Here is a 24,123-nt window from a genome sequence, read left to right on the forward strand (position 1 = left end):
AACGACGAAAATTCTTTGTGAAAATGGATATCCGGTTTTCCGTGACGCACGAGAAATCGGGGCGTTACATTGTGGTATCAGAGCTCCGGTTGAGAAACCAGCGCACTAACGGTTTTGGGATTACGAGTTTCCGAACTCGTTGATTTTTTTGTTTTGATAAAGATGCTTTCAAAGTTCCGCGGTGAGGTTGGGTAGACTTGTATGCTAAGATGGTTGTTTGATTGAGATTGTCTGAAGTTAGTACCATTGCCGTGGTACTTGGGGTAAGGTAGCTTAATTTTACTGTTGAAAGTTAATTGATATTGTGGGCACTGACGTTAGCTTGTGGTTCTATTTCAAGCAGGATGCCTCCAAGACAGGACCCCACTAACGCTCAGTTGGCCCAGGCTATGGCCCAGCTGGCGCAGGTCGTCGCCCAGCAAGTCGCCGTTACTACTGCCCAGACTGCAGCCCAGGCTCAGCGAGAGGCAGAAGAGAATAATAGGAGAGCAGAGGAGGAAGCTCGAAGAGCTCAGCGAGCCGAGAGGGAATTGGCTCAAGATCAGATTCGCATGAGAACAGACTTCAACCGGCACGCACCGCCCAAGTTCCAAGGAGAAGCTGAACCCGAAAAGGCTGATCTATGGGTTCAGGAGATGGAGAAGATCTTTGAGGCACTCCATACCCCGGATGCCGAGAAGGTCAACTTGGCCACTTTTATGCTGAAGGGTGATGCTGAGTATTGGTGGCGTAGTGCCAGACAGCTGATGATGGCCAACCATGAGGTCATCACTTGGGAGTCTTTCAGAAAGGCGTTCATGGATAAGTACTTCCCGGAAACAGCAAGGGAAGAAATGGAGAACAGGTTCCTCAGCTTGAGGCAAGGACCTACCTCTGTGGGAGAGTATGTTGCACGTTTGGAAGCCCTATCCAAACACTTTCGATTCTTCCAGAACCAGGTAGATGAGGCTTACCTATGCAACAGGTTCATGCGAGGGTTGAGGAATGAGATTGAGAAGGTTGTGAGGCCTTTGGGAATCAGGGTCTACCAACAGCTAGTGGAGAAGGCCCGTGAAGTCGAGGCTATGGAAAACAGGCAGAGAGGCTGCCCAGAGTACGGAGGATCAGTACGCCCGGGACAGAATCAACCGGGAAGATTCAATGGACAGAGACCAGTGGGGAAGTTCGATAAGGGCAAGGCGCCAATGAGAAAGCCTTACCAGCGCCCAGCTGCCCAAGTGCCAAATGTTGTGAGGGGAGCAGCCCCTGTTTCAAAGGAAGATGTGACCTGCTACAAGTGCAATGAGAAAGGACACCATGCTAATGAATGTGGCAAGGAGATTGTATGCTGGAGATGCCGAAAACCAGGACATGTGGAGAGAAATTGCCCGAGTGCTGCTAAAGCTGAGCCAGTGCTGAATACCGCCAGAGGGAGACGACCATCTGCTCCAGGTCGTGTCTTTGCTATTTCTGGCGAACAGGCCGCTGTTACTGATGACCTTATCCAGGGTACGTGCCTTATTGCTGGGACATCACTAATGGTTTTATTTGATTCGGGTGCCACGCACTCATTCATTGCTGAGGACTGTGTGAAGAGGTTAGGGTTACTGACTGCTGACCTACCCTTCGATCTAGTGGTGACAACCCCTGCCGCCGATCGACTAGTTACACGCACGGCATGCTTGCAATGTCCGTTGGTTTACGAGGATCGGAAGTTCTTTGCGAACCTCGTCTGTTTAGGGCTCAAAGAACTGGATGTGATCTTGGGAATGGATTGGTTAGCGCAATATCACGTGCTCTTAGATTGTGCTAACAAGGCGGTAGTATTCCCAGATCCCGGTGTTACGGATTACTTAAACTCGTACAACTTGGGGAAGGGTTCACCGGCGTATGTGAACTCTATCGTTGCCGAAGCGAAACATGATGGTGATGTGCGCAATATCTTGGTGGTACAGGAGTATGTCGATGTGTTTCCCGAAGATGTACCCGGTTTGCCACCAGTCAGAGAGACGAAGTTCTCTATTGACATTGTGCCCGGTACTGGACCAATATCGATGGCACCTTATCGTATGGCCCCAGCGGAGTTGGTAGAGTTGGCAAAGCAGTTGGATGATCTCTCCTCAAAGGGATTCATTCGACCTAGCGTATCGCCATGGGGTGCACCTGTGCTATTGGTAAAGAAGAAGGATGGGAAGTCCAGATTGTGTGTGGATTACCGGCAGCTGAATAAGGTGACAGTGAAGAACCGTTATCCGATGCCTCGGATAGACGACTTGATGGATCAACTTAGAGGAGCGGTGATCTTCTCGAAGGTAGACCTTAAGTCGGGATACCATCAGATCCGAGTCAAGGAATCGGACATCCAGAAGACCGCATTCAGGACCCGATACGGGCATTATGAATATCTTGTGATGCCGTTTGGGGTTACTAATGCACCCGCAGTGTTTATGGACTACATGAACAGAGTGTTCAGGCCATTCCTGGTCAAGTTCGTGGTCGTGTTCATTGATGATATTTTGATTTACTCGAAGAGTAAGGAAGAACACGAAGAACATTTGCGTCAAGTGCTAGGAGTATTGCGGGAGAAGGAGCTATATGCTAACGGCTCGAAGTGTGAATTCTGGATGGAAGAGGTGAAGTTCCTAGGTCATGTCATATCAAGTCAGGGTGTGGCCGTTGACCCTAGCAAGATCGAGACGATTCTGTCATGGGAGCAACCAAAGACAGCAAGCGACATCAGAAGCTTTGTTGGGCTTGCTGGCTACTATAGACGATTCGTCAAAGATTACGCAAAGTTGACTTCGCCGTTGACTCAGTTGACAAAGAAGAATCAACCGTTTGCGTGGACGGAGAAGTGTGAGGCTAGTTTCCAGGAGTTGAAGAAGCGGCTGACCACCGCACCCATACTAGCTTTACCTAAGGAAGGAGAACCTTATGACGTGTACTGTGATGCGTCACACAATGGGTTGGGTTGTGTAATGATGCAAGATAAGAAAGCAATTGCCTATGCTTTAAGGCAGTTGAAGACTCATGAGAAGAACTACCCCACACATGACTTGGAGTTGGCTGCCATAGTTTATGCTCTCAAGATTTGGAGACACTATCTCTATGGCAGTACGTTCACGATCTATAGCGATCATAAGAGTTTAAAATACTTATTTGATCAGAAGGATCTGAACATGAGGCAGCGGAGGTGGATGGAATTCCTTCAGGACTATGAGTTCACTCTACAGTACCATCCGGGGAAAAGCAATGTCGTAGCCGACGCTCTCAGCCGGAAGGCTATACATGTGTCCTCAATGATGGTCAAGGAGTTAGAACTGTTGGAGGCTTTCCGAGATCTGAGCTTGGACGTTAAGCTCGCACCAGGAAGACTGAGTTTCGGAATGGTGACGGTGTCAAGTGGACTTTTGGAAGAGATCAAGTCTAGACAAGAGACTGATGAAGGGATAGCTGAGTGGCGAGACCGTGTGACTCAGGGAAAGGCACCAGAGTTCTCTATTGGGAACGACAATATTCTGCGATGCAAGGGACGGATATGTGTGCCTAACGATGTAGAGATGAGAAGATTGATCCTAGATGAAGGACACAAGAGTAGACTGAGTATCCATCCCGGAATGAACAAGATGTATCAGGACTTGAAACTTCACTTCTGGTGGCCTGGGATGAAGAAGCAGGTTGCTGAGTATGTTTCTACTTGCCTGACATGTCAGAAGGCGAAGGTAGAGCATCAGAAGCCCGCAGGGAAGCTGCAACCACTAGATGTCCCAGAGTGGAAGTGGGACAGTATTTCTATGGACTTCGTGACGGCTTTACCTTTAACTCGGAGGAAGTTCGATGCAATTTGGGTTGTTGTTGATCGTTTGACAAAGACCGCTCATTTTATCCCGATCAACCTGAAGTACAAGGTGGAGAAATTGGCGGAGATTTATGTGGCTGAGGTTGTGCGTCTACATGGTGTACCGACCAGCATCGTGTCAGACAGAGATCCGAGGTTTACCTCTCACTTTTGGGGAGCCTTGCAGCAGGCCCTCGGAACTAAGTTGAGGTTGAGCTCTGCCTATCATCCCCAAACCGATGGGCAGACAGAGAGGACAATCCAGTCGCTGGAAGATTTGCTACGGGCCTGTGTGTTGGATCACAAGGGCAGTTGGGATGAGATGCTGCCATTGATCGAATTCACTTACAACAATAGTTTCCATGCGAGCATCGGCATGGCACCTTACGAAGCTTTGTACGGTCGGAGGTGTCGTACGCCCTTATGCTGGCATCAAGATGGAGAAAGTTTGGTGATTGGCCCGGAATTGGTGCAACAGACCACCGAGGAAGTCAGGAGAATTCAGGAAAAGATGAGGACCGCGCAGAGTCGCCGAAAGAGTTACGCCGACAACCGACGAAAGGAGTTGGAATTTCAGGCCGGAGACCATGTCTTCTTGCGGGTTACCCTGATGACAGGTGTCGGAAGGGCAATCAAGTCCAAGAAGCTTACTCCGAAGTTTATTGGGCCGTACCAGATCACGGAGCGAGTTGGACCGGTGGCGTACAGGATCGCCCTACCACCGTTTCTATCCAACATCCATGACGTTCTTCATGTGTCGCAGTTGCGAAAGTACATGGCAGATGATTCGCATGTGATTACGCCAGACGACATACAGCTGAGAGATGATCTGACAATGGAGGTGCCGCCCATCAAGATCGTCGACCGAAGTGTAAGACGCCTAAGAAACAAGGAGGTGCCTTTAGTGAAGGTCGTGTGGAACCAAGAGACTGGTGACGCGACCTGGGAGTTAGAGGATAAGATGCGGGAATCACACCCCGATTTATTTGTAAACCCTTAAGTTTCGAGGGCGAAACTATTTTAAGGGGGGTGGTATTGTAAGGCCCTAAGTTCAACTTGGAACAAATTTTATGGAAGTTTGAATAAAATTGAAGTTTTTGGCTATGTTTGATAACTGGCAGATTAGAACTGTCAACTTGTGTGAATTTTTAGAGGGTATTAACGACTTCATTTGGGAATACTTCCTTCATGAGAGTTGTAGCCCTTTAAGTCTAGAAAATTCTCCAAGTGGTTTCGCGTCGATCCGATATCTGTAGCTCCAGATATCCCCGTTTTAGTGAACGCAGTTCCGGCTGTACAGTGCCAGCAGAATTATTGCATTGTTTTTCTTCTAAGTCCGTATTTAATTATGAATTTACCTTTGAGGGCTTAGGTTTTAGTAAGTTTCAGGTCTGATTAGGTAATTAGACTGGTGGGTTAAGGTTGGACTTGGGTCGGGCTTGTGGAAAAACAAAACCCTAGCCCAAGTGATGGAGGGTGGGGAGAGAGAGCTGTTTGGGAGAGAGGGAGACTTGGACAGCAAGGAAAGCTATTTCAACCTTCATTATTCTCCTCTTTTTCCAGACCAAAACCCAAGGTAAGGGCTGGTCTTAGGATCTTTTGGGTAGGATAAGGTCATAACATGAGCTTTCTTGAAAAATTGTGATTCTTGCTATGCGATTTCATGAGGTTAGGGCTGAGTGTTTTTGTTTCTGCGTTTTATGCAGTGAAATTCATGCTTCCAAAGCCTTGTTTGACATGTTTCTACTGTCCAATGTTTCTATGACACGATCACATGCTTACTTGCTAATTTTGGTTCATGGAATGTGTGTTCCTAACATGATCAATGTGAAAACTTGAGTTCTGGAATTTCTGGGAGAATATGATGGTGTTTGGGGACTATATTATGCTTGTGAATATGAAAAGGAAGAAAGAAAAAAATTTGCAAAACCCTAAGGTCTAAAACTTGGCTTGGCCGAACCCAATTTAGGGGTATTGGACCACTTTTTCTTCCGCTTTCATGTTCATATCGTATGAGTTCTCGTTGGGACAATTTATGGTAAATTATGATGCATGAAATTGTGGATTTAAATCCTTGTTGAGGTCTTGATGCCATGAAAATTTGTATGCATGCTTGCAAAATTTGCTAAGTGAAGTACTTGCCATAACTTGATGTTTGTGTGATGATGAAAGCTGAAATCTTGTATGACTAATGTGTTGTTTGGGCTGTACTTGGACACATGTGATCAAAGGGAAGGAAAAGAAATGTTTTTGAAAACCCTAAGGGCTTCCTTTAGGTTCGGCCGAACCCTACTTTTGGGGGTTCGGTAAATTCTTTTCTACCGTTTGATGCACAAGTCTTAAGATACATCACTTGATGATCTTTCTACGATTCAAGGTGCATGAGTTGTGATTATTGGTAACAAGGGTCGCTCACCTAGCTGTAATTCCCTTGTTATCGTGAATGGTGCTATTTAATGTGTGCGGTTAAGCTAAAGACTTAGGGTGACTGACTTAGAGCCTTAAGAACAAAGAGAAAAAGAACTAATATTGTTGTGACTCGCTTGCAAGTGAAATTAATTAATTTACGGACATAGGTCGGGTAGACTATGGTCCATGAGAACGATGGGCTTGCACGCGAGGGAGATTTTGGGTCGACTCAGTCACCCGTGATTTTTGTGGATCATTGCGGCTCCACGTGTTTGGTTGACTACGGTCACCGTGATTTTTGTGGATCATTGCGGCTCCACGTGTTTGGTTGACTGCGGTCACCGTGATTACCGTGCCTCTGCGGAAGCACGAAGATGGCCATGGAAGTGTTTGGCGGGTTGTGCGAAGTGAGGAATCGTTAGGTGACTAACTAACATCTAAAACTTTAAAGAGAAAGAGAATTATTTCGATAGCGGATGATGTTCATTTATATCCACTGTACTGTATGTTCTTGTTGTTTTCCTTTTAGACCTGACCCTTGCTTGTTTGCTATGTGTTTACTTGGGGGCGGGTAGATGGTGCTGACTTCACAGTCGTCAGTCCACATTCTGGAGCTGAAACTCCTCAATGAGAAGGAAGACCGAGCCTGGATGGCCGACACGTCCGGGATTCGGAGGATTTATGTCGGCGGCGCGGAGTTGACGAGTTATGACGTGTATGGAGGGGTGATGGAGGTCCAGCGCGTACATGGAGGAACCATTCGTATGCCCTAGGCACCTCCACGATTTCAGATTCCCCAGGATGATGGTTCGAGGGTCTCTTCTGTGGAGCTCGACCCATCTGAAGAAGTAGCGTCCAAGCCTCAAGCGCCGGCCAAGGAGCAGCGGAATGGGTGGCTTGAGGGTTCTGATGGAGACCCTGCCAATCCAGAAGGGAGGGACGCCAAGAAGAGAGTTGAGGGTATCCTTGGGGCGGAGTGAGCTTCGTGCCGAGATATTTTATTTACTTTTTATCAACTCAGTTTTGTAACGGTTGGGGATATTTGAGTACCCTTAATTTTGAATAATTGGCCTCGCATGGGCGAGTGTCTCATTTTGCTATTTTATTTCATTTCCGGTTCAAACAGTTTATCTTCTGCTAATAGAACCCACGTTTCATTTCATTCTTCGCCCATGATTTATTTATTACGATCAATTGGAGTACAAAGGAGGTTTAACATTCGAGGTTTTCGTAATAATGGATGGTTTGTCATTAATTAAGAATAATTAATTGAACGACGAAAATTCTTTGTGAAAATGGATATCCGGTTTTCCGTGACGCACGAGAAATCGGGGCGTTACATTGTGGTATCAGAGCTCCGGTTGAGAAACCAGCGCACTAAGGGTTTTAGGATTACGAGTTTCCGAACTCGTTGATTTTTTTGTTTTGATAAAGATGCTTTCAAAGTTCCGCGGTGAGGTTGGGTAGACTTGTATGCTAAGATGGTTGTTTGATTGAGATTGTCTGAAGTTAGTACCATTGCCGTGGTACTTGGGGTAAGGTAGCTTAATTTTACTGTTGAAAGTTAATTGATATTGTGGGCACTGACGTTAGCTTGTGGTTCTATTTCAAGCAGGATGCCTCCAAGACAGGACCCCACTAACGCTCAGTTGGCCCAGGCTATGGCCCAGCTGGCGCAGGTCGTCGCCCAGCAAGTCGCCGTTACTACTGCCCAGACTGCAGCCCAGGCTCAGCGAGAGGCAGAAGAGAATAATAGGAGAGCAGAGGAGGAAGCTCGAAGAGCTCAGCGAGCCGAGAGGGAATTGGCTCAAGATCAGATTCGCATGAGAACAGACTTCAACCGGCACGCACCGCCCAAGTTCCAAGGAGAAGCTGAACCCGAAAAGGCTGATCTATGGGTTCAGGAGATGGAGAAGATCTTTGAGGCACTCCATACCCCGGATGCCGAGAAGGTCAACTTGGCCACTTTTATGCTGAAGGGTGATGCTGAGTATTGGTGGCGTAGTGCCAGACAGCTGATGATGGCCAACCATGAGGTCATCACTTGGGAGTCTTTCAGAAAGGCGTTCATGGATAAGTACTTCCCGGAAACAGCAAGGGAAGAAATGGAGAACAGGTTCCTCAGCTTGAGGCAAGGACCTACCTCTGTGGGAGAGTATGTTGCACGTTTGGAAGCCCTATCCAAACACTTTCGATTCTTCCAGAACCAGGTAGATGAGGCTTACCTATGCAACAGGTTCATGCGAGGGTTGAGGAATGAGATTGAGAAGGTTGTGAGGCCTTTGGGAATCAGGGTCTACCAACAGCTAGTGGAGAAGGCCCGTGAAGTCGAGGCTATGGAAAACAGGCAGAGAGGCTGCCCAGAGTACGGAGGATCAGTACGCCCGGGACAGAATCAACCGGGAAGATTCAATGGACAGAGACCAGTGGGGAAGTTCGATAAGGGCAAGGCGCCAATGAGAAAGCCTTACCAGCGCCCAGCTGCCCAAGTGCCAAATGTTGTGAGGGGAGCAGCCCCTGTTTCAAAGGAAGATGTGACCTGCTACAAGTGCAATGAGAAAGGACACCATGCTAATGAATGTGGCAAGGAGATTGTATGCTGGAGATGCCGAAAACCAGGACATGTGGAGAGAAATTGCCCGAGTGCTGCTAAAGCTGAGCCAGTGCTGAATACCGCCAGAGGGAGACGACCATCTGCTCCAGGTCGTGTCTTTGCTATTTCTGGCGAACAGGCCGCTGTTACTGATGACCTTATCCAGGGTACGTGCCTTATTGCTGGGACATCACTAATGGTTTTATTTGATTCGGGTGCCATGCACTCATTCATTGCTGAGGACTGTGTGAAGAGGTTAGGGTTACTGACTGCTGACCTACCCTTCGATCTAGTGGTGACAACCCCTGCCGCCGATCGACTAGTTACACGCACGGCATGCTTGCAATGTCCGTTGGTTTACGAGGATCGGAAGTTCTTTGCGAACCTCGTCTGTTTAGGGCTCAAAGAACTGGATGTGATCTTGGGAATGGATTGGTTAGCGCAATATCACGTGCTCTTAGATTGTGCTAACAAGGCGGTAGTATTCCCAGATCCCGGTATTACGGATTACTTAAACTCGTACAACTTGGGGAAGGGTTCACCGGCGTATGTGAACTCTATCGTTGCCGAAGCGAAACATGATGGTGATGTGCGCAATATCTTGGTGGTACAGGAGTATGTCGATGTGTTTCCCGAAGATGTACCCGGTTTGCCACCAGTCAGAGAGACGAAGTTCTCTATTGACATTGTGCCCGGTACTGGACCAATATCGATGGCACCTTATCGTATGGCCCCAGCGGAGTTGGTAGAGTTGGCAAAGCAGTTGGATGATCTCTCCTCAAAGGGATTCATTCGACCTAGCGTATCGCCATGGGGTGCACCTGTGCTATTGGTAAAGAAGAAGGATGGGAAGTCCAGATTGTGTGTGGATTACCGGCAGCTGAATAAGGTGACAGTGAAGAACCGTTATCCGATGCCTCGGATAGACGACTTGATGGATCAACTTAGAGGAGCGGTGATCTTCTCGAAGGTAGACCTTAAGTCGGGATACCATCAGATCCGAGTCAAGGAATCGGACATCCAGAAGACCGCATTCAGGACCCGATACGGGCATTATGAATATCTTGTGATGCCGTTTGGGGTTACTAATGCACCCGCAGTGTTTATGGACTACATGAACAGAGTGTTCAGGCCATTCCTGGTCAAGTTCGTGGTCGTGTTCATTGATGATATTTTGATTTACTCGAAGAGTAAGGAAGAACACGAAGAACATTTGCGTCAAGTGCTAGGAGTATTGCGGGAGAAGGAGCTATATGCTAACGGCTCGAAGTGTGAATTCTGGATGGAAGAGGTGAAGTTCCTAGGTCATGTCATATCAAGTCAGGGTGTGGCCGTTGACCCTAGCAAGATCGAGACGATTCTGTCATGGGAGCAACCAAAGACAGCAAGCGACATCAGAAGCTTTGTTGGGCTTGCTGGCTACTATAGACGATTCGTCAAAGATTACGCAAAGTTGACTTCGCCGTTGACTCAGTTGACAAAGAAGAATCAACCGTTTGCGTGGACGGAGAAGTGTGAGGCTAGTTTCCAGGAGTTGAAGAAGCGGCTGACCACCGCACCCATACTAGCTTTACCTAAGGAAGGAGAACCTTATGACGTGTACTGTGATGCGTCACACAATGGGTTGGGTTGTGTAATGATGCAAGATAAGAAAGCAATTGCCTATGCTTTAAGGCAGTTGAAGACTCATGAGAAGAACTAGCCCACACATGACTTGGAGTTCGCTGCCATAGTTTATGCTCTCAAGATTTGGAGACACTATCTCTATGGCAGTACGTTCACGATCTATAGCGATCATAAGAGTTTAAAATACTTATTTGATCAGAAGGATCTGAACATGAGGCAGCGGAGGTGGATGGAATTCCTTCAGGACTATGAGTTCACTCTACAGTACCATCCGGGGAAAAGCAATGTCGTAGCCGACGCTCTCAGCCGGAAGGCTATACATGTGTCCTCAATGATGGTCAAGGAGTTAGAACTGTTGGAGGCTTTCCGAGATCTGAGCTTGGACGTTAAGCTCGCACCAGGAAGACTGAGTTTCGGAATGGTGACGGTGTCAAGTGGACTTTTGGAAGAGATCAAGTCTAGACAAGAGACTGATGAAGGGATAGCTGAGTGGCGAGACCGTGTGACTCAGGGAAAGGCACCAGAGTTCTCTATTGGGAACGACAATATTCTGCGATGCAAGGGACAGATATGTGTGCCTAACGATGTAGAGATGAGAAGATTGATCCTAGATGAAGGACACAAGAGTAGACTGAGTATCCATCCCGGAATGAACAAGATGTAATAGGACTTGAAACTTCACTTCTGGTGGCCTGGGATGAAGAAGCAGGTTGCTGAGTATGTTTCTACTTGCCTGACATGTCAGAAGGCGAAGGTAGAGCATCAGAAGCCCGCAGGGAAGCTGCAACCACTAGATGTCCCAGAGTGGAAGTGGGACAGTATTTCTATGGACTTCGTGACGGCTTTACCTTTAACTCGGAGGAAGTTCGATGCAATTTGGGTTGTTGTTGATCGTTTGACAAAGACCGCTCATTTTATCCCGATCAACCTGAAGTACAAGGTGGAGAAATTGGCGGAGATTTATGTGGCTGAGGTTGTGCGTCTACATGGTGTACCGACCAGCATCGTGTCAGACAGAGATCCGAGGTTTACCTCTCACTTTTGGGGAGCCTTGCAGCAGGCCCTCGGAACTAAGTTGAGGTTGAGCTCTGCCTATCATCCCCAAACCGATGGGCAGACAGAGAGGACAATCCAGTCGCTGGAAGATTTGCTACGGGCCTGTGTGTTGGATCACAAGGGCAGTTGGGATGAGATGCTGCCATTGATCGAATTCACTTACAACAATAGTTTCCATGCGAGCATCGGCATGGCACCTTACGAAGCTTTGTACGGTCGGAGGTGTCGTACGCCCTTATGCTGGCATCAAGATGGAGAAAGTTTGGTGATTGGCCTGGAATTGGTGCAACAGACCACCGAGGAAGTCAGGAGAATTCAGGAAAAGATGAGGACCGCGCAGAGTCGCCGAAAGAGTTACGCCGACAACCGACGAAAGGAGTTGGAATTTCAGGCCGGAGACCATGTCTTCTTGCGGGTTACCCCGATGACAGGTGTCGGAAGGGCAATCAAGTCCAAGAAGCTTACTCCGAAGTTTATTGGGCCGTACCAGATCACGGAGCGAGTTGGACCGGTGGCGTACAGGATCGCCCTACCACCGTTTCTATCCAACATCCATGACGTTCTTCATGTGTCGCAGTTGCGAAAGTACATGGCAGATGATTCGCATGTGATTACGCCAGACGACATGGACCCAGACTTCATGCATGTTCAAGATGGTTCGTCGTTCGGGGAGGATCCTGAGCGCAATGACTACTACTGAGCCTTCGACGTGGACCCAGACTTCATGCATGATCGGATGAGGGTCGATGTTAGGAGTGTATTATATGGGGGATTGTTTTCACAGCTCTGATTGTCATTTCTCATTTTGGAGCAGGGTAGGTCCCCGACTATTAGCTTTTGTGTGGTTCTCTTCCAGGAGGATCACAGGGAGTTTGTCGGGCATAGAAAGTCTTTCGAAGGCCGTTTGGGGCTGACTTATCTTCTTGAAAACTGTATTCATAAAACTCATGGCTCTGACCATGGGATGCACTTATTCGCCTGCGGGCACTATCCCCAATTACTTTATGTTTATTATCTTTGGGTTGAGTCTTCATTATGTTAAGTCTTCTATTTGAAAAGAAAACGAAAAAAATATTTACGCATTTTCCGCACTATTGATTTAAAGTCACTAAAGTGGCACCACCGATTTCGGGGTGTTACATTGTGGTATCAGAGCTTGTCGAGTCTTTCGGGAGTCTTTGGGGAATAGGTCTTCTGTGCTAGGTTGTGTGACTCTGCAAAGAATGAAAATTGATTGTCTGCCAAGCGATTTTTTTCGCTTAGAATTGATTGAAGTTAGTGCTTAATCATATTGTATAGCATGTTAGATGTTATCTCATGATGAGTACTAACTGTTTGATTGACTTAACAGAACCTAGATGTTATCCTAGGAATGGATTGGTTGTCCCACTATCATTGTCTTTTGGACTGCAACCGAATAAGAGATTTAGTGGTGTTAGCATTTACGATTGTAGTTAAATCTCAGAAAGTTGAAGATGATATGTCTGTTGAGACGCCGTCGGTCAACATTGGGACTAGAAGAGTGAAACAATCGAGGGGAAAGCAAAGTACTTTAGTGAAAGTTATTTGGAACAAAGACACGAACGGTGCTAGATGGGAATTAGAGGAGAAAATCAAGGGATAATATCCGGAGCTTTTTACTGAATCTTAAGTTTCGAGGACGAAACTTTCTTTTTGGAGGGTAGTAATGTAAGACCCAAGTTTTTAAGCTTAGAATAAATGGAAGAGATTTCCATTTACGATTTGGCTTGATGTATCGTGAAGAAAAACCTGAACAAGAGTTTATCGGAAGGAATAAATTTATGAAGGAGAAAGTTCAGGAACAGTCTAAGGATTGCATCAAAGGCGATAAAAGTTATAGCACGATCGATATACGCTTAAACCTAGGGCAGAAACCCTAGTAAATAGCTAGTTTACACTTAAAGAGACGATGGAAACTAATTCCAAAAATCTTCAGAGAAATGTTAGAACTTCTCTTATTCCTTATATGACAAGCGTTTCGAGGCGAAACCCTAGAATGTACGAACGTCCGATTCCAATCCTCGGAGGTTTGCCGAAACTAAAACCCTGATAGTTCAAGAAACCCTAGAATCAACCGACGATGAAGACTTTTTCTATTCGGAGCTTCAAATGAAGATTTCACACGCATATACCCATTTCTCCTGATGTTTCCCATCTTTCTTCAGAAGGAAGTTTTCTCTTCCGACATTCGATGCAAAAAGTAAGTTATCGGGTAAAATAGTTTTACACCGACTTTGCGTTAGTCACCTAAAATACAAGGAAACCTCTGTTGAGTTTTGGAATTCTGTCGCCAAAACCTATCTTAGAATTCACGGAGAACGAAGCCGGAAAAATCTGAATCGCGAAACTTTCATTTTCCCGCGTTTTTTCATCCTCTATATAGCAAGCCTCGAAAACCAAAAATCATGCTGATATTTCTTTGAAGAATTAGAAGATTCAGCGGGGTGGATATCGTGTCTAAAATACGTTGGAATCAGTAGGAAGAAATCGAGATCGCTCTTATATTTTTATCTTAACTCTATGAGTTAAATCCTCCGATATCTAAACAAAACTGTACCGGTTTACAAAATATCTATTCATTCTTATCCAATCTTTGATAAATATCTATTCAACCTTGTCCAATCTTTGATAAATATCTGTTCATACTTATCCAATCTTGATAAATATCTATTCATACTTATCCAAACTTTGATAAATATCTTCCATTTCATTCCCTATAAATATGTGAAGCTTGAAACAAAAACCTCACAAACACACACACACAACCCGCGGCTTGGAGAGAAGAAGGAGGAGGAGAGCTTTTCGTCGATTCTTGTCTGATCGTCCCACAGTTCGTTGCTACGCGTAGGCCTCAAGGTACTGACGCTTTTCCTTACTTCTGATCGTAAATTCTGCCGCTTTTCTCTATACTTTTCTGTACTCTTAGTTTTGAGGTTTTTGCAAAACTATCTAGATAACTTCATCTTTTTATCTAAATTTATTCCCTGCGTGCCCCTGAGCATGTTTAGCGGATTACATTTTGCTGATTCTCGCCGAATTGCTGCCGAGTTTCAATTCTGCTCATAATACCCATTTTTGGCTAAAGTTCCAACCTTTGGGCTTAAAACCCTCGACTGAGCTTAGCGTTAGTAAGATTAGTCGTTATAATCGTCGTTAGTATCAACCCCATCTAATTTGTTTTTCGAAACTCTGATTTTGAAATTCTGAGCTGAAAATAATTGACCAAAATACCCCTACGACAGTTTTCGATTCGATAAATTTTCTGAGAGTTTCCTTGGCCTAGATATCGCCTAAGAATACCTAGGAATCGATTTAGATCGAAGAAAAAGTTCGGAAACCCTACTTTACATAGTGGCCGAAACCTATTGCTTAGGGTACCGTGTCCAAAAATAATTTTTGGGTCTCTATGACCTGAGCCTTTGCGTAGCTCTTTCGATTGTCAAAATTTTGGCGCTGGTTTTGTGTCATTCCGAGTTCTGTAGCTCGAGTTATGCTCGTTTTAGCGAACGAGGTTCTGTCGTCTATCCATGCTTAAATATTGTACTCTGAAGCTTCTTAAGCTTTGTCCAACGCTAGTTAGTATTGTTTTGACCGAATTGACTTCTTTTGATTGACTTTCGCTTCGTTTGCTCAAAAGATTCGTTTGGAGGAACACTTGGAGCAGGAAAAGAGGATTGTGAAGGAGCCTTGCTTAAACACACTGGACGAGTTCGAGGTTAGGGCAACTTACTTACTAGCTATTTTTTGTGTGTAGGCGTCGATAAATTCGACTTGAATATATTGTGATAGTGAGTGGCAACTCACCGTTATTAGCTAATGACCTAGAGTCGACTTGTTCGACTTATTTGTTAAATCCTGCCCAAATATTGCATGAACTGTTCTGAAAAATGTTTTCTGGAGGCTTCGGCCGACATGGGAGATTAGGATTTATCGCATTGATATGTTGATAATTGACTCGCATGCTTAATTGTTAAATGGTTATCTATAGGCTATGTGATTATTTGTTCACATGATATTTGAATTACATATGGGATTACTTGTTCACATGATATTTGGATTATATTGATTATAATGTGTCTTTCTATTACGCACTTGAATTGCTGACTATATTGAATATACCGTGCAATTGTGCGAATGAGTGAGGAACGTCAAGATAGTGGATAACGGGTAGTTATGCCAGACTCCTGACGAGTTTTTGGATAAAGTTTGATGGGACGGACCGAGGTTCGTACCCTATTATTTTTTTATGGATCGAGACCTTCTCAAAGGAAAATTGAGTTTGAAAATGATATTGGAAAAACCCCATTTGAATTCACGTAAGAACTTGGGTTGTTCTGTCTAAGGCAAGAAGGGCTTTTAATGAGGCATTGTGCCCGGCCAGCTTACCTGGGAACTTCTCGGGCCATTACTTGGGTGATGATGGACCTTTTGTTTTGAGACCTTCTACAGGGAATCATTGAAATTATGGGATCTTTGAAACTAATAGGATTAGAGACGAAACTTAAACAATTTCATAATGAACCTCCATAATGTATTAAACAACCTCAAAACCCTTAATATAATGATAAAAGACTCAGACGAAAGTTTAGGGCTTGAACATAAGTGTTTTGAAAATGAGAAGTGTCGTCGGATCCAGGTTTCTGGGAAACCATTGTGCGTTGGCACTTTGCTCGATGAGCAAGTTTTATTGGTTGGCCAATCCAAGGGATAAGCCGGGGAACTAGTCAGTTCTGAGTATGTTGATACTCTTTTGCTCGTTGAGCTGTTTGTTTGGCCATCGAGATGGTGAGCCATGGTAAGTTGAAAGGTCACTGAGTGCGAGCTGCATTCTTTTGCTCGTTGAGCAGTTTGGTTGGCCATCGAGACGGTGAGCCAAAGTGACTAGGAAAGTTACCAAGTGTGACTAGCACTTTTTTGTTTACCTTAGGGTATTGTAGAGACGATGTACTCTAGCTAGATACGTGTGCCTTGGTGAGGACGATTCGTTGTTTGGCTAACCATATTGCATTCATGCATACATTTCTTGGAAAGTGTGCTGCTTTCCGAAGGACGATCTCAGATCGGACTTCATTGGAGCGAGATGCTTCACAGGAGTGTGCAGCTTCATAGGAGCGAGATGCTTCACAGGAGTGTGCTGCTTCACAGGAGCGTGCAGCTTCATAGGAGCGAGATGCTTCACAGGAGTGTGCTGCTTCACAGGAGCGAGATGCTTCATAAAAGCGAGATGCTTTAGCGGAGCGAGATGCTTCGGGTCATCGAGATGGTGACATTTTATCCGGATCATATTTTGAGCATGACATTGCATTGGCCTACCATGCACTTAACTATACTCGTTGATATATTGCTTATCGAGTTTTCGAGATATAACTTATTGAATAGTTGAGATATTGAATATTGAATTGTTATTAGAAATCTGATAACATGTTATGTATATACCTTAGGATAGACGATACAGAACTTATATGTATACATAAAACCTATATATATATATATATATATATATATATATATACCCCTTTATTCATCACATGTTGCTTGTATTATCTATTATATTCTGTGAGTTGACCCTAGCGCCTTGGCTTTGTGTGTATGGTTGTGTTTGGGCGGTCGGCCTGCTGCCAGACGTCCAACAGCTGATTCAAGATGGTTCGTCGTTCGGGGAGGATCCTGAGCGCAATGACTACTACTGAGCCTTCGACGTGGACCCGGACTTCATGCATGATCGGATGAGGGTCGATGTTAGGAGTGTATTATATGGGGGATTGTTTTCACAGCTCTGATTGTCATTTCTCATTTTGGAGCAGGGTAGGTCCCCGACTATTAGCTTTTGTGTGGTTCTCTTCCAGGAGGATCACAGGGAGTTTGTCGGGCATAGAAAGTCTTTCGAAGGCCGTTTGGGGCTGACTTATCTTCTTGAAAACTGTATTCATAAAACTCATGGCTCTGACCATGGGATGCACTTATTCGCCTGCAGGCACTATCCCCAATTACTTTATGTTTATTATCTTTGGGTTGAGTCTTCATTATGTTAAGTCTTCTATTTGAAAAGAAAACGAAAAAAATATTTACGCATTTTCCGCACTATTGATTTAAAATCACTAAAGTGGCACCACCGAATTCGAGGTGTTACATTGGCACTGACCCAGATCTCTGGATATGGTCATGGAAGGCTATACTGATCCAGTAGATGCTTCAGGAGTGAAGATCCCCCGTACTGAAATGACGGACGCTCAGAAGAAGCGTTTCAAGGATCATCACAAGGCGAAGTCCATGCTGTTCAGTTCAATATCATATATTGAATATGAGAAGATCTCTGGCAAAGAAACAGCAAAATCCATCTATGACTCCTTGGTCATGACGCACGAAGGAAATGAAGAAGTCAAGGAGACTAAGGCTCTTGCCCTCATAAAACAATATGAGCAGTTTAAGATGGAATCTGGTGAAACCATTGAGGAGATGTACTCAAGGTTTCAAACTCTGATTGCTGGAATCAGCGTGCTAAACAAGAGCTACTCTACTGGTGATCATGTCAAAAAGATCATCAGAAGCTTGCCTAAGGAGTGGATGGCTTTTGTCACTGCACTGAAACTTTCCAGGAATTTGAACTCTTGAAGCTAGAAGAGCTTGTGAGTCATCTCAGAAGCCATGAGATTGAACTCAAAGAGCACAAGCCTCAAAGGAAAGATAAATCTATTGCTCTTAAGTCAAAATCTGACAAGGCGAAAGCCTATCAGGCAGAAGAGGAAGATTCCTCTGAAGAATTATCAGATGCTTCTGGTGATGAAGAGCTATCTCTTTTCACAAAGAGATTGAGCAAGCTCTGGAAGAACAGACAAAGCAAGGGCAAAGGACCGAGGAAAAGTAAGGGAAGATTTGAATCTTCATCTGATTAGAAGAAGTCCTCTGGGAAGGAAGTCACCTGCTTCGAGTGCAAGGAACCTGGGCACTACAAGAGTGATTGTCCCAAGCTAAAGAAGGACAAGAGACCAAGAAAAGTCTTCAAGAAGAAAGCTCTTGTGACATCTGATGCGACTGACTCTGATGAAGCTGAGACAGAAGAAGATGAAGCTGTGGAAGCTCTGATGGCTACCACTAGCAGAGATACTGAAGCACAGGATGATATGAGAGCTTCAGAAGATGACTCAGACTCTGAGAATGACGATGAGGTATTCTCTAATTTTTCTCCATCTGAGCTAAGAACTGCATTATCTGAAATAATGGAGAAACATGATGTTCTTTTAAATAAACATAAAGAGCTTAAAAAAATATGCTATTAAAACTAATTCATCAGAAGTTCATGAGAAGTCAGTCTCTGGACTCATTGAAGAGAACTATTCTCTTAAAAATAACAACTCTGTTCTTCGTGCTAAAAATGCCATGCTAGAAGATCAACTTGCATCACCTGATGTTAAGCATGAAACTCTATATGAGAAAGCGTTTCAAAGGTTCCTAGCCAAAGGCATAGACAGAAGTCTTATGGCTTCAATGATCTATGGCATAAGCAGAAATGGGAACGGTGGTCTTGGCTACTCCCAACCTATGAGAGGTGAGCCATCTGAGCCCAAACGCGAACCTTTGCATAAGCATTTTGTTCCCGTCGGTACTGTCATTTCAGAAAAGGTTACACCCAAGGTGGTAAAACCAAAGGGAAAATTTAAACTTGACATGTCTAAATATTATAATCAAGTTCCCCTGTATTATCCTCCTGTTGCACCCAAAGTTCCGAGAACTTCTGGGAAAACTAACAAGAAAGGACCCAAGATATGGGTACCTAAGACAAAAATTATTCCTATTGCAGACATCTTATGCAGCTCAGTTAAGACACCTATCATGGTACCTGGACAGTGGATGCTCGCGACACATGACGGGCATAAGGTATATATTCCAAAAACTGATGCCGCTTAAGTCAGGAGGAGACGTTGGCTTTAGAGGAAACCAGAAGGGAAAGATCATTGGAAAAAGTTCCATAGGAGATGGAAAAATTCCAGTCATCAATGATGTACTTCTGGTGGAAGGATTATTGCATAACTTGCTCTCCATAAGCCAAATAGCTGACAAAGGTTATGATGTGATCTTCAATCAAACCGGCTGTAAAGCTGTCAGTCAAACAGATGGATCTGTTCTGTTTTCTGGGAAGAGAAGAAATGACATTTACAAAATCAAATCTTCTGAACTACTATCTCAGAAGGTCAAGTGCCTCATGTTCGTTAATAATGAGCAATGGGTTTGGCACAGACGTCTAGGGCATGTTAGCCTCAGGAAGATCTCTCAACTAAGCAAGCTAAACCTCGTCAGAGGATTGCCTCGTCTGAAGTTCTCATCAGAGGCTCTGTGTGAAGCTTGTCAGAAGGGAAAATTCACCAAGAAGCCTTTCAAAGCAAAGAATGTGGTATCTACAACAAGACCCCTTGAGCTACTTCACATTGATCTTTTTGGACCAGTGAAAACTGAATCCATTGGAGGAAAGAAGTATGGGTTAGTCATTGTGGATGACTACAGCAGGTGGACATGGGTAAAGTTCTTAAGGCACAAGGATGAAACACACACTATGTTCACCAACTTAATTACCCAAGTTCAGAAGGAGTTCCAAACTTCAGTGATTACTGTCAGAAGTGATCATGGTGGAGAATTTGAGAACAAAGCCTTTGAAGAATTGTTCAACTCTCAAGGGATCTCTCACAACTTCTCCTGTCCTCGCACTCCTCAACAAAATGGATTTGTTGAAAGAAAGAACAGAACTCTTCAGGAGATGGCTCGCACCATGATGCAAGAATCAAGTATGGCCAAGCACTTCTGGGCAGAAGCAATCAACATTGCATGCTATATCCAGAACAGAATCTCCATCGGACCAATTCTGGAGAAGACTCCTTATGAGATGTGCAAAGGGAGACAACCTGATATCTCTTACTTCCATCCCTTTGGGAGTACTTGCTACATGCTCAACACAAAGGAGCAATTGGGTAAATTCGATTCTAAAGCTTTAAAATGCTATTTTCTTGGTTATTCTGAAAGATCTAAAGGTTTTAGAATCTATAATATCGTCCCTCAAACTGTTGAGGAATCTATCCAAATTAGATTTGATGACAAGCTTGGCTCAGAAAAGTCAAAGCTGTTTGACAGATTTGCAGATCTCAGCATTGATCCTTCAGAGGCAAATCAACCAAAGGACAGCCCAGAGGATGTTGTTCCAGAGATAGAAGCATCAGAAGATGCTCCAACAACTTCTGATCAACTTCAGAAGAAGAAGAGAATAGTTGCCTCTCATCCAGAAGAACTGATTATTGGCAACAAAGATGCTCCCGTCAGAACCAGGTCCATGCTCAAACCTTCAGAAGAGACTCTTCTGAGTCTGAAGGGACTTGTATCTCTCATTGAGCCTAAATCAGTTGATGAAGCTCTTGAAGATAAAGGCTGGATTCTGGCAATGCAAGAAAAGCTAGATCAGTTCACCAAGAATGATGTATGGTCCTTAATGCCTAAACCCAAAGGTTTCCATGTCATAGGAACCAAGTGGGTATTCAGAAACAAGCTGAATGAAAAAAGGAGAAGTCACGAGAAACAAGGCAACACTGGTAGCTCAAGGCTACAGTCAACAAGAGGGAATTGATTACACTGAGACTTTTGCTCCTATGGCAAGGCTTGAAGCTATAAGGCTACTGATCTCGTTCTCAGTGAATCACAACATAGTTCTTCATCAGATGGATGTCAAGAGTGCCTTTCTCAATGGCTACATTTCAGAGGAAGTGTATGTTGTTGGTCATTCCGCAAGTGTACGGAATCCACCCGGTTTTAAATATCGAACCACAGGGATTGTGAGTGAATAAATTCAGCTTAAGCCTTGAGTTTGAAGGTTGGTTTTATTGAAACAAAGATATGTCGAAGTAGTAATAAGGAAAAGGAAAAATAAAAAGACAATTCAGAAAATAACATGCTTTGGGTTCTTGTTCAACTAGTCAATTTAAGCACATTATTCTATGCACATGTTCTCATGGATCTCTCCTTGATGATATAGCCTAGTTACTCACTTATTGATTCCTCACATAAGCAATTCTCTCATACTAAAAGCTAAGCCCAATTCCTTGTGTACTTAGTCATTTATATGAGGTTTTAGATCATGCAATTTCAGGCCATCAAACCCCAACCCTTCCTCTATTCCTAGTAGCAAGCATAGAAGGGGTAATCCCAAATCGGTTCCCTAATCTATAACAAACTTCCGTTCTGATTATAGAATAGTATAAAGCAAGCATGCATACAAGCTTGGATTGAAATTCAGAAAATGGGATTCAAGGGAAGAAGAAGAACATGTGGGAAAGAACTTAAGATTATAACTTAAAGATGAAAAGTCTTACATGAAAACCAAAGCATAAGAAGAGCCATGCTTGGCTAAGAACCTGAATTACAAGCTTGGGAGCCTTCTCTCACTCTCCTAGATGATCCTCTACCTCTGAATTTTACAAAGTATCAAAAGATTACAAAAGAAAATGACTAAAATCCTATTTATAGGCAAAAATAAACGAGGCTGGGCTGTTCTGGGCGCTCAGGCGCCAATTCAGAGCGCCTGAGCGCCAATTGCATGCCCAAAACATGCTTTCTGGAGCTAATTGGCGCCTAGGCGCCCATTCCCAGCGCCTAGGCGCTTAAGCTCGCCTGAAAAGGACTTTTTGGCTTCTGAAACTCCTCTTTTCAATCCTCTTTAAGTTCTTCATCAATTCCATGCTTCTTGGCCTTCTTTCTCCTTCAGTTTCTGCTCTCCAAACCTAACCAACAAGTCAAGGAAGATTCTAGAAGCTCCAAGAGCTCATTAGCACAAGAGGTCCTTCATAAAACACAACAAAACCATGCAAGTCCTAAACTTTACTTAAAATGCAAGAAAACTACCTATAAAACTACTAAATTACCAAAACAAAATAAAGACTAAAGAAAAGAATAAAAATGCATGAGAATGCATGAAACACTACATGAGACACAAGAAAAAGACTCAAAACCTACAAGGAAAAACCATAAAAACATCATATAAACCCGGGTCATCATATGTCAAGCAACCTCCTGGCTTCGAAGATGACAAGCATCCAGAGCATGTCTACAAGCTCAAGAAGTCGCTCTATGGACTGAAACAAGCTCCCAGAGCTTGGTATGAAAGGCTCAGCTCCTTTCTTCTGAAAAATGAGTTTGTAAGGGGTAAAGGTGACAACACTCTTTTCTGCAGAACCTATAAGGATGATATTCTTATAGTTCATATTTATGTTGATGACATTATATTTGGTTCTGCTAATCCCTCTCTTTGCAAGGAATTCTCTAAGATGATGCAGGCTGAATTTGAAATGAGCATGATAGGAGAACTCAAGTACTTCTTGGGAATTCAAATTGATCAACGACCAGGAGTCACTTATATCCATCAGAAGAAGTATACCTTGGAACTTCTGAAGAAGTTCAACATGAGTGACTGCAACATCTCTAAGACTCCAATGCATCCAACATGCATTCTCGAGAAAGAGGAAGTTTCCTCTAAGGTTTGTCAGAAGCTCTATCGTGGAATGATATGCTCTCTTCTTTATTTAACAGCTTCTAGACCTGATATATTGTTTAGTGTACATCTCTGTGCTAGATTTCAATCAGATCCTAGAGAGACTCACTTAACAGCTGTTAAGAGGATCCTCAAATATCTGAAAGGAACCACTAACCTTGGCTTGATGTATAGAAAAACATCAGAGTATACACTTTCAGTTTTTTGTGATGCTGACTTTGCTAGAGACAGAGTGGAAAGGAAAAGCACCTCAGGAAGCTGCCATTTCCTTGGAGCAAATCTTGTCACTTGGTCAAGCAAGAGACAGAACACAATTGCCTTATCAACTACAGAGGCAGAATATGTCTCAGCTGCCACTTGATGTACACAAACCATATGGATGAAGAATCATCTAGAGGACTATGGTTTGTTTCTGAAGAAGATTCCTATCTACTGTGACAACACAACTGCTATCTCCCTCAGCAAAAATCCCATTCTACACTCAAGAGCAGAGCACATAGAGGTAAAGTATCATTATATTCGAGATCATGTTCAGAAGGGCACTCTATCATTAGAGTATGTTGATACTGACCATCAATGGGCAGATATCTTCACTAAGCCCTTAGCAGAAGATCGGTTTTTATTTATTCTTGAAAATCTGAACATGGACTTTTGTCCAGAGTAAGGTTCTTTTAGAACTTCTGACCATGGTGCTTCTGAAGTCATCAGATGTTACCTATTTAGAAGGTACTCGATCAGAAGCACTTAACCCACCGGTTAAACTTCAATGGTAGACAACAATACACGTGTCACTTCTTTTGTAACATAGTTCCTTGTTTCGCGTGGTGTATCTGCTATAATGATGATACCTACTCTCCTCCACTGTGCTATTTTCTGACTAATTATTTTACAAACCGTTGATCTTGCTTTTTACTTTATGCTTCTTAAAATCTCAACGGTTACTATTAAACCCACTATACGCATGATCTCACACACGATCTAATCCACACACTTACTCAAACGGTTTTCAAAACACTTGTGTGCATTGCATTTCATTCATTCTTCTCCCTCCAATATTTCCTTTCTCTTTGAACCCTA

General features: G+C 44.0%; 2 protein-coding genes across 2 annotated transcripts; both read left to right on the plus strand.

Annotated features, from left to right (window-relative positions):
- Nucleotides 1–344: 344 nt before the first annotated feature.
- On the plus strand, nucleotides 345–2,600 carry LOC130736121 (uncharacterized; the record flags this gene model as incomplete). The annotated part of the gene is made up of 1 exon (XM_057587970.1): nucleotides 345–2,600. A coding segment is annotated over exon 1 (2,256 nt), but the record flags the coding sequence as incomplete, so codon positions are not given.
- Nucleotides 2,601–6,801: 4,201 nt separating this feature from the next.
- LOC130736129 (uncharacterized) lies at nucleotides 6,802–9,986 on the plus strand. Its single transcript, XM_057587978.1, has 3 exons — nucleotides 6,802–6,988; nucleotides 7,820–9,651; nucleotides 9,942–9,986. Exons 1-3 carry the CDS (start codon nucleotides 6,802–6,804, stop codon nucleotides 9,984–9,986), a joined length of 2,064 nt encoding a protein of 687 aa, XP_057443961.1.
- The last annotated feature ends 14,137 nt before the right edge of the window (nucleotides 9,987–24,123 follow it).

This window comes from Lotus japonicus, chromosome 1 (genome assembly GCF_012489685.1).
Source record: "Lotus japonicus ecotype B-129 chromosome 1, LjGifu_v1.2".
NCBI lineage: Eukaryota > Viridiplantae > Streptophyta > Magnoliopsida > Fabales > Fabaceae > Lotus > Lotus japonicus.

What these genes read in the sequence shown, in the direction of transcription:
- LOC130736129 (XM_057587978.1), top strand. Translation starts at nt 6,802, where the DNA reads ATGGTGCTGACTTCACAGTCGTCAGTCCACATTCTGGAGCTGAAACTC. An exon ending in CGTACATGGAGGAACCATTC is followed by an intron (nt 6,989 to 7,819) that starts GTATGCCCTAGG and finishes CACTGACGTTAG; the next exon opens with CTTGTGGTTCTATTTCAAGC. An exon ending in GGGGTGCACCTGTGCTATTG is followed by an intron (nt 9,652 to 9,941) that starts GTAAAGAAGAAG and finishes CTACATGAACAG; the next exon opens with AGTGTTCAGGCCATTCCTGG.